Source organism: Meleagris gallopavo, chromosome 29 (genome assembly GCF_905368555.1).
Source record: "Meleagris gallopavo chromosome 29, MGAL_WU_HG_1.1, whole genome shotgun sequence".
NCBI classification, from domain to species: domain Eukaryota; kingdom Metazoa; phylum Chordata; class Aves; order Galliformes; family Phasianidae; genus Meleagris; species Meleagris gallopavo.
The window spans coordinates 2,455,864-2,472,427 of NC_139432.1; the positions used below are offsets into that span (position 1 = coordinate 2,455,864).

The following is a 16,564-nucleotide window of genomic DNA, read 5'->3' on the forward strand; positions in this document are numbered from 1 at the left end:
TTGTTTTCGATCTCAAATTTTCTTGGAGAGATCTAGGAAATTATTTCCTACCTACAGCCCAAAATATTTCTTAAAAAGAACTGACTGCATTTTAAGGTGGGTTTATTTTCTGGCAAAAACATACCCCAACAAACTGGTGCTTGAGTAGCTCTGTGTTATAAATACAGAGTTCTGAAGTGTGCCGTCTGTGGGGAGCCTAGAGTCAGAGAACATCTGGCTTCGAGGTATTTAAATCATTCAGACAAGGCTCTACTTGTTCATTTAAAAAAAAAAAAACAACATCCTATTCTAAGGTTACACAAATATATCATTACATTAAATTCCAGTGTTCTGCAAGATACTGTATTAATTCCAAAGATAAATGGGGAGTCTCTTTGCTGCTGCTGATAGTCTGATGGTTTAGATCTTTCTCTTCCTTTCCTTTGCTGTTGCTGCTGCCCATCTCATGCAGGTATTAGGAATAGTGCTGCGTTTGAATATTTGAAGTGTGCATGTGAAAGGATATGAATTTTTAAATGCTCCACATATAAAATTAATGATTGAAATAACCTGTAATTCATGAACTGAAATGACCTATTTATGTTTATGTATGGACTCCCCTAGGAGAAGTGTTCTTTTTCAAAGACGAGTCACTTTCTCAGTTTGGGGAATCTAAAATCCACAGAATTGAATTTCCCCTCCTGCAGTCTTTGATTCTGTGAGGGAAGGAAGGGTGCTCACAACTGAAGCTGTTGGTGAACAGCCATAGGTCCCATGTGCTTGAATAGTAGCTGTGGCTTTCTAGCACATGTAATTTAGGACTTCTGCAAGTTTTTACGATTTCCCCAAGCTGATTCCTGTAGGTAGTGTATGCCTTTATGTTGAATGCTTGAGGTTTGGTTTTGTATCCATCCACATCCTCCACGTAGTTTATTGAGTCACAAAGAAGCAGTTACAGTGTGTGAAGGAAAGAAAAATTCCTGATTGTTCCTCGTTGGGGTGGGTATCATTTGGGGAAGCTGCTGTTTTCCTCTGTGTAGTAGGAAAGGAATCTCGTGTGGGAGCCTAAAAGCTGTATGAGGCTCACTCCATTTGCACTAGTTTACAAAAGATGCAGAGAACATGGCTCTGGCACAGACTATGTTTGTGTCATCTCTTAAGAGATGCTAAAGGCCTGCTGCCAAACAAGCAGCCGTAATTAGGCTTGCCTTGAGGAGTCCTGCTAATCAAGGAGGAGCATGAGGGATCAGTATTATAAGCAACATTTGTGGTTAGGTTCATCTGCTGCTGGTAGAGAGAAAAGTGAACAGAAGTTTGCATGACAGGAACTCTTAACCATCATATAAATCTCTTAAGACAACAGTCCTCATTCTCTACTGCCCCATGAGCAGTGTGCTGCAGCCACTATTCTGCTTTGCTCTTCCTCTTAGCTTTGGATTTAACCTCCATTTCGCATGGCTGCAGGAAAAAGCACTGGGTCTCAAACCACAGGCCAGAGAACCACTGGTGAAGTGGCACAAATTGAACAGAAAGGATGACTTCCCACATTGGGAAATAGTCTGGGGCTCAGCCTGATTTTGTTTTAACACGAAATTATTGCAAGGACTCTGATGTGAGAATCACCGCTGCCGATGTGCAAATGTATTAGCTTGTGTTTTAAAGTCCTTGTAGGTTTCTCTCCAGTCGATAGCAAAACTTACTCTTGCCTTCTTTCCTTAATAGTCCCTCGTTTCGGAAGTCACGGATGTCAAGGGCACAAAGCTTTCCTGATAATAGACAGGAGTTCTCAGGTATGTCAGTGTCCAGTATGAAGAGTACTTGATCCAGACATGTTCTGCTGTTTGCTGGCTGGCCTCCAAGTTTGCTGCAATGATAAAAATGGAATGGGGGATATGTTGATTGAAAAACTCTGAGGTTATTTGTTTCTTACGTCTTACTAAAAATTCTGCTGCCACAGGAAAATTCTGTCCTTAGAAAACGTGTTCTTTTTGAAAGAGCCTCACTTCTCTTTTTGCATCTACTTTCAGACCGTGAGAATCAGATCTATGACAAAGCTGGGAAAGGTGGGACCTACCCGCGGCGCTACAACGTCTCCATGCAGCACAAGGACTACAACGATGGTGAGTTGTTTTCAGATCTCCTGTTCCAGTTTTGAAAAAGAAACTGGAGCAATGGCAACCTCCAAGGACAAGCACAACACCTCGCTGAAGAGCCTTGGAGTGCCCTGGTCCTTGCAGGTAGTGCTGGAGTTATTGCAACCATGCACGATGCCACATTTTCAGAGGGAAGCATTTCTTTGTTTACTTTGTGCTTACTGCAGGCACCCAGGCTGATCAGCGAGTGGTAGGGTTGAGCAGTGCTTCAGTGTATTCCTACCTCAAGGATTCATTATGCTTCCTAGTTCACAATGCACATGTGCTTCTGAGTCTTTAAAATGAAGATACCAGTGCCGAGAGTCACATCTCTGCTAGTTGGTTTTATGGAAATTAATTTCTCCAGGTTCTATAAGAGGCACAAGTTCTCACAATCTTAGTCTGCGTTTTTTATTTGCAAGTCTGGGCATCTTGTCTGGAAAGCCATTCTGTGTGTGTGGTTGTTAGCAAGCCTTAGTGTTTGTATGGTAGCTTGTAGACCAGATTTTTGCTGTGGAAGGCAAGTTCTGTTTAGGTCTGATAAGGCTGCTTGGAAGCAGTACTGCACTGTTCATTATAAAATATCTCCCTTCTGCTTTGGGGGAGTGGTCCAAAGCAGTGCTGAACATCAGGTCCATTCGATTTATGTGTGTTGTCTGATCAGCAGTAGATTCTACTTCATGGGAAAAGAACAAAACTTTTTTTTTCTATCATTTCTCCTCGTTGCTTACCTTCTGGCCATTGCCATCCAGTTGTAAGGATGTCATTGAGAGATGTTACTGTTTTTCTCCAGGTCGGCGGACATTTCCCCGGATACGGCGTCACCAAGGGAATCTTTTCACTTTGGTACCTTCAAGTCGTTCCTTAAGCACCAATGGGGAAAACCTGGGCCTGGCATTGCAGTACCTGGACTCCCGGGGGCGCCTGCGGAGTGCTGACAGTGAAAATGCCCTTGCTGTGCAGGAGAGGAACATTCCCACTAAATGTAAGTGATCACCTTGATGCTGGAGGAAGGCTCCTGGGGCTACAGACAAGAAAGTCTGTTAGAGATTAACTCCAGATCCAATTTGATCATAGCTGGATTTTCAAGAAGCCATTCCAAACCACGTAGTCGTGTGGCTCTGTTTTAAGACCAGTCTGACTCACCTTTGAGAGGTCTTTTTTTTTTCCCTCAGTTGAGTTCATTTAGAAGCTGGTGATAATCCTAACCCTAAGTACTGCTATTAAAGCTTGTCTAGATCTGCACAACCAAGCTGTTTTCTGCTACTTCCTTCTTTGCTTGTAAGATTTAACAAATCATATTACAGCTCACAGGAATATGAATGTGTAAGAAAGATGTTGGGAGTTTATTGTGCTTGAAATAATTGTCAAGTAAGAGTATGTAGTCTTGCACTGGGAACTGGCCTTTCCTCTAGAAAACGCTGGAAATTCAACTAAGAGATAAAAAGGTGCAAACTGATTGATCTAGATGGCATACAGGATTTTTAAAACTGCCAGACAAACTTATTTTCTGAATACATTAACATTTATAGTCAAGCTTGCATATTGCAGTTACTTTACTAGTTAAGGACTATATTTATTTCACTTGCTCTTTGGTAAAAAGATTTGCTTTTATGTTAATAACATGCCTGAGTTGCTATCTGGGGACCTTTAAGTTATTAAAAAAAAATAATAAAAGAAAGAAATAGGGCATAAGTCATTGCTAATGAACTTCAGCATTCCGTACAGTAATTTAAAGATCAAAATAAAGACATTAAGCCAGCAGAGTAAGCAACATACTAAAACACTGACTGGCAGTAAATCTGATTAAATTAGACATGGCAGAGCTAATCTCTGAGCTCTTCTGCGTTTTCTCACCGTCCAGATGGTTGGTTCCTGTTTTTGTTCTTACAATTTCTTGTTATATACAAAATAATTGGATGCATTGCACTGCATGTGTCTGGTAGTGTCATTTTCAGTGTTAGTTAAAGCAGTGGTCTTTGAATAATATGCTTTGTTATCAAGGGCAGTCTGGAAAACTGGGCTCAAGACTTTCTGTGTCAGGAGACTGCCACCTGGGCAATAAGCTGGGCAGCAAGCAGAGCAATGAGAGCTCGTAATTCCCTGCTGACAGCCTCCTGCTGGGGGTGCTGGAGGTGGCTGCTTTAGGTGGTTCTCTTGTGTATTGTTTGGTCTTAATTGTTCAGCAGGTGATGAATGTTCGGGCACTGTCCTTACATCATGGTTCCTACCATACCAGATTTTGTAGAGAATTATGACTTCTAATTTTTCTGCTCTAGAGATAGCCTTGCAATAAAATCCTACATGCAGGAGAAGGAACCTCAGACTAAGCAATAATTGGGCAAGTACTCGTAAATGATGTCCTTCAAGTTGTCTCAGCAGCTTAACAGCATTCTTAGCTGGATGGAATTGATGGGACGAGGCTGATCCAGTTCTTCTCATCTAATGCATGTAGTAACTACAGATCAGGTGTCAGAAGGTCGTGTTTAATTGCTGCTCCATCTCTTAAGATTGTGATGTTGTGGAATCCACCCTGCTGGTGGAATGAAATTTCCTATTCATGCCCATTTACCGAATAACATAAAATTGTGTGTAGTGTATTTCTATAAAATGTTTCACCTTTTTAATGGGACACGGGGGCCTGGGGATCTGAGTTTGGAGTTCTGCCACTCTGATCCTGGGAGAGTCCCTTTTATGTCCACTTCTTCATCCGCAAGTACGCGTTTCAAGCGCTCTACAGTGGGAATTGATCTTTGAAAAGCTCACCACTATCTTCAAATAGCACAGCCAAAAAGAAGAATTGGTACTTTTACTCTTTTTCAGCTCCGAGCGCTCCGATAAATTGGCGACGAGGAAAATTGCTGGGCCAGGGTGCCTTTGGTCGTGTGTATCTGTGCTATGATGTGGACACGGGCAGAGAGCTTGCAGCCAAGCAGGTCCAGTTTGATCCAGAGAGTCCTGAAACGAGCAAGGTAATTCTCTTTGCAGCTGCTAAACTTTGCTGTGCAGACTTTGTAATATGCCTGTATCTGTCTGTCCTCGAAAGCTGGCATCATTATTTAGTTTGTGCTTGTGTTTCAAGTCGTGTGGAGAGAAATAGGAGTCATTTAAAAATTACTTTTCCGTATTATTAACTTCAGCTTGCAGCTAAAATCCATTTTCTGGCTTCGCTTTTGGCTCTCTGTTCTCAGCTTTCTGGTTTGATGCCAGGTTACTTGAGGAATACTAGACTGCCCAATGTTCCTAGTTAGACATGGATGTGATTGAAAGTAAATGCAGAAAAAGTAGGATTTTTCTTTTTTAAATGATAATAATTTATTAAAAAGGTGCATGTGCTCAGAAAACCCATTTCCTGGGCTTGTATATGGTAGGCCCTGTTTCAGTTTTACTAATTATGAGCTGCCTGTTTCCACTACTGAGTTCTCCTTATCCTCAAAATAAACTGAACTGGAAACTAATAGGAACATAATATGACAATGCAGTAGAAAGAGTGGAGATGGGAAAGGGCACCTTGAAATTATACACTAGCAAACAACTTCTGCACAGTGAATACAAATGAGTTGGCTGTTAGGTTCTTCTGTAGTGCTTGAACAACATACCCTGTTTCCCTGTGTTAAACAAATCCACTTTGAGTCGAAGTAACTAATCCATGAAGATTTAATTATTCTGGTTTCATGTGGAATATTGGTGCCAAGAGAAGGCCTGAGTTGATGCATTGCAGGTTATACATGTCTCTGCTGTAAATCTGTCAGTAAATCTGAGCCAAGGGAGAACAGGCTGGAATATATTTTGAAGGCACTGAAACTCCAAACTTTAAATGGGTTCAGTTGGTCCCATTAAGCTACTTGCAGCCAGGTCCTTGCTCTTGAAGAGCTGTATTCTTTCCTGAGGTGAGAGAAGCAATTCTGGCAGCTTTTAGTGACACAGGGCTGGAGAGAGTTAAGTGGGACTAATTTGGGGAAAACTATCATTCCTTTTTCCATAAATCCTCCTTCTCCAGCACCTTTGATGTACAGCCTGCTCATTCCCTGGATTCAGCAAGAACCTGATACTTTTCCTGGGCAACAAACATCTCTGATTCAGTCTGAAATTGTTGGATAGCCTTTTTGCCTTTGCACTATAATACCCTGTTGTCTGTGGCAAGAATAGAGCAGAGAATTAGTTTCATGTGCATGCCTGCAGATTCTTTGAAGTAAATAAGAGGGGAAGCAGTTTCTAAGGTTGATCCAAACAGAATCATCAGCACGAATCAGTGCAGGACTAGGTGAGAAAAGAAGTTAGGAGCTCTTAGCACCCGTATTCTAAGTATCTCATGGGTTCAGGTTCATACAGAAAGATTCCTGTCCATTCTGTAATGATCTATTTAGACCTTTTTTGTAACTGAAATTGGAGCTCGCTGCCATCAGCTTAGTGCTGAGGACTGAGGTTATTTCTGTGTTGTCCCTGAAGAATGCTTTCTGTCACCTTGCCTAAAGCCATTCAGTAAACAGCTGACAGATTCAAGACAACAAAGAAAGGTTTTTTCCTGGTAGTAAATTCAAATATGATACTGCCTCTGTTCTATTTCTGCACCACTATTAGCAGCTTATTATACAGCAAAGGTTAACATGAAGCATCGTATTGTTTGCCTTTCCCATAAGGTAGGTGAGCCAATGTCATGGAACAGACTGCATCACTGTGGTAGTGGTCTCATCCTGCCAGTGAGGTGGATGGATTTATTAGGATGAAATATTTCCTGGGGCTGGAACCTTATTTTCTCCTCCACCGTCCGTAGGAAGTGAGTGCCCTGGAGTGTGAAATTCAGCTGCTGAAGAACCTCCAGCACGAACGTATTGTTCAGTATTATGGATGCCTGCGGGATCGAGCAGAGAAGACCTTGACCATCTTCATGGAGTACATGCCAGGGGTGAGAGCTGACACAAAGGGAGATGAGTGGTTTTGTTGGTCAGGACTAAAGTTTTGCTTAAACTGTGTGATCCAGTGTGTCTTGTACTTGAAATACACTCTCTTTGTTAATCACTAAAGCCAGTTCTATCACTTCAGTGTAAATTTGTTCTGCCAAAGTAATTGAAAGAACTTGGGCCAACTTGTAAATTGGGCTAACTGAATTAGCAAAATCATGCACTGCAGCAAACTAGCATAAAACTGACCCTGCAAAAGGGAAACCTTCGACCTGGATCTGTCTGCTGAACTAATTTATTGCTTGTATCCACAGACATTTGTACCAACACAGCTAAAGGATGCAGAAAGCACACACACTCCTCAAGATATTTTTGCTGTAATGTCCTTGCTTTTCTCAAAAGGGGTTTCACGGAGTAAGAAGTTCTGAGAGCCTCACAAAAAAAGTCTTTAGAAGAGGCCAGAATTCATTCATGTGCTGGTTGGGTGTATAACATGGTCTCAGCTCTGGGAATTGAATGGAGACTGCAAGATTTGTGGCATGTCTTTTCTTTACCAGTCTGTTCTGTTTGGTTTTGGCACAGGGGTCAGTGAAGGACCAGCTGAAGGCATATGGTGCTCTCACAGAAAATGTAACCCGGAAATACACTCGCCAGATTCTCGAGGGAGTCTCATACCTTCACAGCAACATGATTGTGCACAGGGACATAAAGGGTGAGAGCAGCTGGTGATTTATGGATGCACCACGTGCTAAAGGAACTCACAAAAAGAGACCAAATCTTAAGGATTCGTTATCCTCGTTGGGGCTTCTGAACATTACTTTGTATCAGTATCCATTTGTCTTGTATCCTGACCAGGCCTTAGGGAAGGGGGTATTGTGAGCTGGGTGAGGGAAGTTGGGTTATTTCCTGTACAGAGCCTGAGAGCGTGGCACTTGGTGTTTATAGTAAGGAAGACTGCAAGCCCTTATTTCATTCTTAGGACTGCTCAGCTGCAAATCCTCATCTTTCTCTGACTCCTCAGCAAAATGAGGTTAAGTTGCCTCTTAACTTTCACTGCCCTCATAACACGTTTGTTTCCTTGTGGATTCTCTTCTAATTTCCTTTCTGACCAAAGTACTGTTTCTCAGCTGGTAAACATACAATTGCTGCAAGAGCCCTATGCCTTCTCTTGTCAGTCTTGCTTACCTCAGGCTCTTGTGACTTGTCCTTCCTGCTCTGAGACCTCTGTAACCTTCCTTGTAGAGCTTGTGTGATTAGACTTTAGTCTTCCTCTTCCCAGTATAACCTGATGGAGCCAGGCAGTCTCCTTAAGAGTTAATGTCAACAGATGTGGCACGCACCACACAGTTTTTTTTCTGTGCTCTGAGGGGACAGGAGCATTGCTTGCTGCAAGAAAAATATCTTCTTGTTCCTGCCTATAAATCTTCATTGCCTTCCCTCTAGGGCTGGCAAAGGGAAATGAGCTGCTGATTCATGAATAACACCTTGTATACTGCTCACATGGTGTTCTATACCAAATGATTTTCAACCAATGGATTATTCACTACTCTACACCTATCTTCTAAAGCAAGCTGTTAACTTGTCTCCAGGGTGCAGGATGGAAAGTGTTGTTATTCTGAATTCAGCTCTCCCAGTAGGAAAGTGAAGTGGTAAAGCCATCTCAGAACACAAATTTTAAGGAGAGCAGAGGAGCTCACATAGGCATATACCAGATAATGGCAAAAAAGAGTTCTTGATCCTGTCGCAGCTTTGAAGGAAGGTTTGTTGTGTGTACGTCTCTAAGCCTTAGCTTGTATCCACACATAAGGTATCCTCTTAGTTTGCTTTTTTTTCCTCTGTGTTTCATGTTCAGGACCTCTGACCAAGTAAAGTGGAGATTGACTTGTTTATTGTGGGAGTTCAAAGTGGTTTAATTAGATACATCTGTTAACCATTGCTTTCTGGTCAGCTGGGTATATTCAGCAGAGCAGTGTCCAAATAAAATCCTTTTCTACACAACTATGTACTATCTCAGCCATTGGCCTAGGGGCCCTGTATAGTTTGTCTGAACTGTTTACAGGCAGTGTAACAATGTCAGTGCTGACTCAGTTCTCATTTCCCCTCCCCCTTCGCTTCCTTATGTTTTCCCCCTGAAGTTTTTCCCATTTGCAGCCATTAACAGTTGGCTTGTCTACAGCCTGAAATAAAGAAATGATGTTTAGCAGGTCACCTGGGGCTTGACAGGGAGAAAGCCTTAGCATGAGCCTGGGTATTTCTGGGTTAGATATCAACTCTGTAGGCTGCAGATCCAACAGCTGGATTGCATGAAAACAGCTGTCTCTATTCTTTTTCTTTTTTCCTTCTTGTCCAGGAGCCAATATTCTCCGTGACTCTGCTGGGAATGTGAAGCTTGGGGACTTTGGGGCCAGCAAACGGCTGCAGACAATCTGTATGTCTGGAACAGGCATCCGCTCTGTCACTGGCACGCCATATTGGATGAGCCCAGAGGTGATCAGCGGAGAGGGCTATGGAAGAAAAGCAGACGTATGGTGAGGGTTTAACTTTCTGCCTATGGATCAGTTTACAAGTTTTTCCGGACGCTTGCACTCTGTTAACCGTATATCCAACTTCAGATTTTGTCTGGATCAAAGTGAGAGCAGCTTAAGGTGAACCGAAGCAGTTGGCTTGAACTTAAGGCTAGACCCACTGCAGACTGTGCTTTGCCATGTCGATACACAACTGCTCATTTAATGGTTAGGTAAAAATTTCCATTCATTCCTCCGTCAAGCTGATAGCTAATTCTCTGACTTTCTGGCGTGAGGTTTCCACCCTTCTTATGTCCCTTATGTTGATAAGAGACTGAAGATTGTTTGGGGAGAGTCCATTCATTTTGCTGTAAAATGAGAGGTATGCTTATAACACTGGAAATGAAAGGAACAGAATTTGAGTATGTTGACAAAGCCTGAAAGGAAAGATGGCCAAACCTGGAATAACACACAAGATACAGGCCAGATCAGAGGTGATCTAAAGTATGCATGAATGGAAACTGTAGCCCTGCTATTATTGGCATAGCCAAGAAATATCCTCTACCGAAAGGAAAAAGCAAAATGGTCCTGTGTCAAAATGTTAGTTTTGGAGGCCTCAGGAAGGTAAGATTATAAAACCAAGCTAAACGACAGCAGCATAAAGTATGTTTGTGTCTCCACAGTAAAGCAAGGCCTATCCCGTTTCCCATACAGTCAGTGAATGGAAGCATAGCTGAAAGTTAACTTGTGTGCAAAGAGTTAAGTGCTTCAGAGTCTCCCAGTTGGGATTCTTTGGGAGAGAATGGAACACGTGCCCTTCTCCCTGAATTGATGGAGTTGTGGATTTCCTTTTGGTGCTGACAGTCCATTCCCATCAAAGAGATGCTGCCGTTGGCTGGGTTCCAGTTCCTACAATCCCAATCATTATTTGGGGGAGGGGGGAGGGTAGGGTCAGAATTTTCCAGCGCAATTTTAGTCCCAGGGTGGAAGCGTATGGCCAAAGAGGCTCAAAGACGTAACAAATCCAGCCACCTGGCTTCCCGCCACTGCTGCAGGCCCCTCTCCAATTTTCTTTTTCCTAAACAGCAGAATATGTGAGCTATTTGTTATTGCTGGAGTGACTTGACATGAAAAACATTCCTGCTGTTTGCTGAATATCTTAAAGAAACCGGATCTGCTTAAACGGTATAAATCAGTCTAAACAATAATATATCCCTGCCTGCTCTTGTGCAAACCCCCAGCACTTCAGCACACATGGTTTGCATTTTCTGTACTCTCCTCTAGTAAGTCTTAAATGGCTGGAAATCAGTGTAAAAATTTCACGTTGGATTTTAAATGTTGTCAAGAAGTCATTTCTTGCATATTCATTGGATTTAATTCCTTTCCTCTCTTGTCTTGGCAAGTGATGCAAGTCTGCCTCTGAAAATGTCTTTTCTTTGTATTTCACTTGAAAAGAGGGTTTAGTTTAAAGGCAGAAGCAGCAATTCTGCTTATTTAATGGAGCAATGTGAGCAGAACACAGAAGTGGATGTTCAAGTTCACTATCTGCCTTTGCTTAATCTGTGGCCTTGAGGAAGCAATTAATCCTTTTTGAGCAAAATACAATCACTGTCGTATTACAGAAACCCATCTTTCTTGTGAAAGCATTGGTGTCACACGTTCTGCAGAAAGGTGGCCCAGCCACCAATCACATTTTTACCTTGAGTTACCCTGCAGAGCCCCACTACCTGCACTAAGAGTTTTGATGATGCATCTGCTCTGCTGACATTTTTAACTTGCTGCCTTTTTAGTTTAGAGCAGTTAATTTTTGCCTGTCTAGGATGCTTGATTTCTTGTGGAGATGACAGCTTTCTCACCTGGATGTTCTGAGACAATGCAATGGAAAGGGATTTTGCTGAAAAGGCTCTGTGGGGTCAACCAGCTCTGATTCGTTCATAAAGATGGACTTTATTTAGTTCAAAAGTACATTTTCTACCTTGCAACCCAGCAAGTGCTTTTGAGGCAGCAGCATGAGCAGCTCCTGAAATACCACTGTGGTCCAGCAGCACCTTTAGGGGCCTCTCGTGTGCACCCTTACTGTTAGCACAACTGCTTACTGAGAGTAGAATTTGAGCAAAGGAGAGCTGGACAGATGGCATTTCACAGTTTTCTCAGTGCAGTGAGAACCACAGTGGAAACCAGCCTCCCTGTCTCAGCACTTTATTGCTAGCCTGACAGTAGTAAAGGCAGCGAAGTTGGCAGATCTGGCTCAGAATCTATGCACACATGGCATTCGCTGAGCACAAAGCCATTTTATTTCAGAGCTGTACCTTGATGTTGGCTGCTTGGAAGTCCTCTCTGAACACTGTGCTTTACTGTATGAGTCGGTTCTCACTTCTTTTTTCCCCATCTGCTTTTCCAGGAGCCTCGGTTGTACTGTTGTGGAAATGCTGACAGAGAAACCACCCTGGGCAGAGTACGAAGCCATGGCAGCCATTTTCAAAATTGCCACCCAGCCAACCAACCCCCAGCTCCCTTCCCACATATCAGAACATTGCCGGGACTTCCTAAAGCGAATCTTTGTGGAAGCCAGGCACAGACCCTCTGCTGAAGAGCTGCTCAGACATCAGTTTGCACAGCTCCAGTACTGAATTACCTCCCTTGCTAGCAGCTCCTGCTGGGCTCTCAGTGCTCCATCTGGTCTAGTTGCAACTGCCCATTGTGGTGCTGCATCTTCAAAATGCCAACTCAGCTGTCCTAGTCCTTTGGGGAAGTTATACCAAGGAACCTAGGGTCTGCCCTTGTGCCTGATACCTTTGTTTGCTGGACTAATGTTTATTCTACCGACAGCTGTCCAAACAGAGCTGCGTTTTGCCCTAGTTACCTTGATGTGAAATTGTAGCTGGCTGCGTGTTTTCTGCGGGCCCAAAAGTGGGAATGTAAGAAGTGTCTCACTGTTGAACCTAGAAGAAATCTGAACCGGTGTGGGAACTGGAAGAGCTACACTCTCCATAACAGAAACGTGCTACAGCTTTCAAGATCAGCTTTCTACAAGTGGTTACTCGTGTGGGTCACTGTTTTCCAGACTTCTAGGGCTTTAGAGATATCTGTAGTACATGAATCCAGCAAAAAGCCATGTGTCATTGAGCATGCGCTCGCTATATTATATATTTTTCTTCTTAAGTATTCAGCATCTGAAGGTGTTCAGAAAATATTGATTCAAAAGTATGTGAATAGTGTTATTTTATAATGAAACCATGGATTTTGGGGTGGGGGTGAGGGAGGTCTTTCTAGCTAAATGTCAGGATAATCAGAAATGTTTCAGCAGAATGCAATCACTGGAGCCTGAGAAAAGGGCTCTTCCACTGACGTTGGAAAATCCTGAGCTTGATTTCCAAGGCTTGATCTGTCCTAGCATTAAAGCAGTGTTGGTTAGTTTGTGCTCCTGGTTCATCCCCCTGAGGCTGCTGGGTCTGAAGAAAGCCCTGTGGAAGGGAGTTGCACAGAACAGCTTTTTGTTGGACCTATCGTTTTGGCTGGTAACTTTTTTACTATCCCTTAAACCAAAGAAAGTTTACCTGGTGCCTGGGAATTTACTTCAGGAAAAGCTTAGGTGTTCCTTTGGTGGCCCAGCCTAGTGGAAAATTAAGAAAATGGATTGCCTTTTTTTTTTCACGTGGAGAATTTGCTGGACAGCAATTTTACTTGTGCACATTAAGTCAGAGTCAAGCTCATCCCCTCACAGTGTGCACTGTGTTTTATATGCATGCAGGTGTTCATTTTAAGGTTCCCATAAAATGTTTTGAGCCTATTTAAATAAGCTTCTGTACAAATTAAGTCAGTGAAACAAACAGAACACTTGTAATGCTAGCAGATGTCTGAAACTATCTGACCAAGAGGAGAGTTACAGAGATCCCCATGCAGGCGTACCCATACAGATACATCCAAGCCATTCTGCTTTTGATGGGTAGCACATCTCTGATAACAGAATTCCTGATGGCTTACTGCCCTCAAATCCTGCGCTGGGACACCAGTGGTCCTTATTTCACACAGGAGAGCAGCAGCTTTTAAGTGCTGGGGGTTCCTGAGTTAATTAAAAGTGTCCTGCATGAAATGAAACTAAGCAAGCAAATTACTAGCTAAAGTATTGCTTCAAGAGCAACACTAAAGGTGTTCTACTCTTGTATTGGAAACCATTTTCCAAAGGGTCCACGTGCTCTTCTCTTCCCCCAAAAAACCTTGGAAGTTGCTTCATGATGCAGTAAAATTAACAGGAATTCATGTTAAGCTCTTGACAGGATAAAGCAAGTTTTAACGTGAGCTTAGGCTCCTTGAACACACCACGAATAATAGAATATTGAATTAGAAGAGGGGAAAAAAAGAAGAAAAAAAAAAAGCCCGGAAAGGATTTAACAATCTGAAGTGTTTTTTTCTGTGCCAAACTCAGAGCAATATGTAATGGGTGGAAGCAAGCTAATGTTGGTTTCACTTTCAGACTCCCCTGCACGACTACAAGGATGCACTGTTTCAGTTGCAGGCACTTAGGGGGATTTTATTCTTATGAAAGCCCTTGTTCTGTAATTTATTTAGTGAGAGCACTTCTGTTGATCTCCTTAGAGCCTGGAACTTGACTCCAAATTGTCCAGACGTGTGGCCTGCACTTCACTATTGAGTGCACCAGAGGGAAGTGAGGGCATGACGCTGCTGTTCTGTGCTGGGGAGCATTTGGCACCGCTTTGCTGCAGTGTAAATGGCTGCAGAGGGATGTTAAGTCCTTCCTGCAGCCTTGACAGAAGTGGAGTGGTCAGCAGTCCCATGGGGCCCAGTAGCACTCCTCAAGCCTTGAACTACGAATATACCAAAGATTGGAATCTTCAATTATCCCACTTGAACCTGCAGGTGTACAGGAGCAATGTCGATCCTTTCCACGTAGGTTTCTCTCTTCCCTTGGCTTGTCCTCACCAAACGGAGACCCCCTTCCATGGTCTTTCCTTGCTGTCCCACGCGTTGTGTTTTGGGAGAATAGGGCATGAGGAAATGGTGTCACTTTTAATATTTCAAAGCAACGAAATCCTCAGGATCTGTTGTGGCTTTTACCTCATACGCATCATGGAAGGCTGTTCCAGAGCAAAGCAAAGAGCATCACGGACTGATGGGCTCAGTCCTTTCCCTGCCAGAGCTTCTGGTCCTTCCCACCACCTCTGCTGAAATGTGCCTACTCTGTGTATACACTTGTATTATCCCAGTCTGTATTAATGAAAGTAAATAGCAATTGTACAGCGACAGAGAACATGGGGTGCCAGCTTGGACTTCTTGTATTCCAGTCCCTGACCCAATGCCACCCGTTCGGCACAGGAACAAGCCAAAGCATTACTTGTGTGTTTGGAGATGCACTTTTATGAATGTAGTTTATATCGCTCTTTTTTAGCTCTTTTTACATCATGTAAACGGTGATGCCTCATACTTTTTTTTTTTTTATTTATATCGTAAAAGATCATATTTGGTGATTTTTATATATATCGACTCGACTGTTACGGGGTAGGGGGGGGAGGATGGGAAATAAATTTGACGCCTTTATGAATTTAAAAAGGAAAAAAAAGCAGCTGGTTTTGCAGAGAATTTGCTGATGGTTTATAACGAGTAGAGCCAAGCCAAAATGCCTTCTTTGTTTCCTCACAGCCATCTTGATTATGGGAAGGGGAGATCTGGATTCCTAAGTTCACTGCTGCAGCGAATAAGCTTGAGGCTGGCATCTATCCTGCAGTTCTTTATGCAGCCCTGACAGCAAAAAAAAAAAATTCAAGCGGGCAGAAAAGTAATGATACCCCCGAATTGAATTACATCTGGCCTCTTGATCCTGGCAGAATTGGGAAAAAATGGGAATAAACTTGTTCAGAGGAGGGTGGCCAGGCTAACAGTAAAATGTTGTGTCCATTCCAAATGTCATTTTGTGTTTTCAGCTGTTCCTTCCTGGGAGGGAGATAGAGCGAGTATTTCGGACTGGGGTTCTTGATGGAAGCTGCTGCAGAAGAGGAGAACATTCGCTTTTTACAAAATGTATTTGATAAGCAGTTATGTCCTGTTATCCTGAAACAGCTGAAACTTTGAGCAGGAAAATGTTGGAGGTTCCCATCAGAGAGGAGCTTTGGGAACAGAGGATTTGGCAAACTGTGAGCTTGTCAGGAAGCAAACTGTTGGCATTTTGGTCTTGGCGTGACGATTCTGTGCATTCCAGGTTACTGGCTTCTTCTCCAGTAAAAATCTAATATTTGCCTATTCTAATTGCTGCACATTGCAGCAATTTGCATTTTTTCACGTTTTTGGAGTAGTATTCCACAGGACTTGGAGATACTCCAAAGAATTCCCTTTGCCATTAATTAGCAAAACAAATTGACCCAGAGGGAAGTTGGTGCCCACTCAGGTGAGTGGGTATTTCCAAGTGCCAAGAGAGCAAAGATAATCTCTGAAAGCTGGGCAAGTGTGTATCCCTGCTGTACACACCTTCCTGATAAGCAAAGCTCGGATATTTAAAGCTCTACAGGGAAAGGACTGAATCAGATCCCCATGATTGGTGCTTAGGTTAATACTGCTGGGTGGAAAGATTTGAATATCTGCTGTCCTGTCACCTGCAGCTGCCTGTGGAGCTGGGAGCATTCAGTTAATGTTCTGTGGGTTAATGATATTTGGGCTTCAGGTCTTTCAACCCCAACCTTATTCAGGAGCAAATTGACCAGCAGCTCTGAATTCCCCAGTTAGGAGAGGCCTAGGAGGTGGTTTTGAAATGTGGAAAAGGACTCTGTTGCCCATCAATGCCTGCCTGACATCAATTGTGCAGAGCAGGCAGAAGTTGCTGTAACCTGGATTGTGCAGAAGACCTTGAACCAGTAGTCTATATTTACCGACCGGGGGCTTGCAGTGCAAAGCCAGGCCAATGTATCGTTTTATTTACAATAAAATTATCATTTATATGAAAGCCTTTTTGGTGGCTGTTTGCAGTGCAGCGTCTGTTACTTCCTATGTAGACGATGCCTCTGGATAAGTAGATGGGACAGCTAGTTTTAACCAAGGA

The 16,564-nt window shown here is 42.9% G+C and overlaps 1 protein-coding gene across 4 annotated transcripts in view; it reads left to right on the top strand.

Annotated features, from left to right (window-relative positions):
- The window catches only part of MAP3K3 (mitogen-activated protein kinase kinase kinase 3), a 42,457-nt gene extending 25,989 nt beyond the window's left edge, over positions 1-16,468 (top strand). For all 4 annotated transcript variants that reach the window (XM_085211175.1, XM_085211176.1, XM_085211177.1 and 1 more), the window contains 8 exons: positions 1,702-1,769; positions 2,007-2,099; positions 2,905-3,096; positions 4,935-5,083; positions 6,886-7,017; positions 7,595-7,724; positions 9,363-9,540; positions 11,918-16,468. In XM_085211175.1, coding sequence (XP_085067301.1) covers positions 1,702-1,769; positions 2,007-2,099; positions 2,905-3,096; positions 4,935-5,083; positions 6,886-7,017; positions 7,595-7,724; positions 9,363-9,540; positions 11,918-12,146 — 1,171 coding nt within the window. In that variant the 3' untranslated portion in view covers positions 12,147-16,468. The remainder of the gene's footprint in view (positions 1-1,701; positions 1,770-2,006; positions 2,100-2,904; positions 3,097-4,934; positions 5,084-6,885; positions 7,018-7,594; positions 7,725-9,362; positions 9,541-11,917) is intronic.
- Positions 16,469-16,564: the final 96 nt, after the last annotated feature.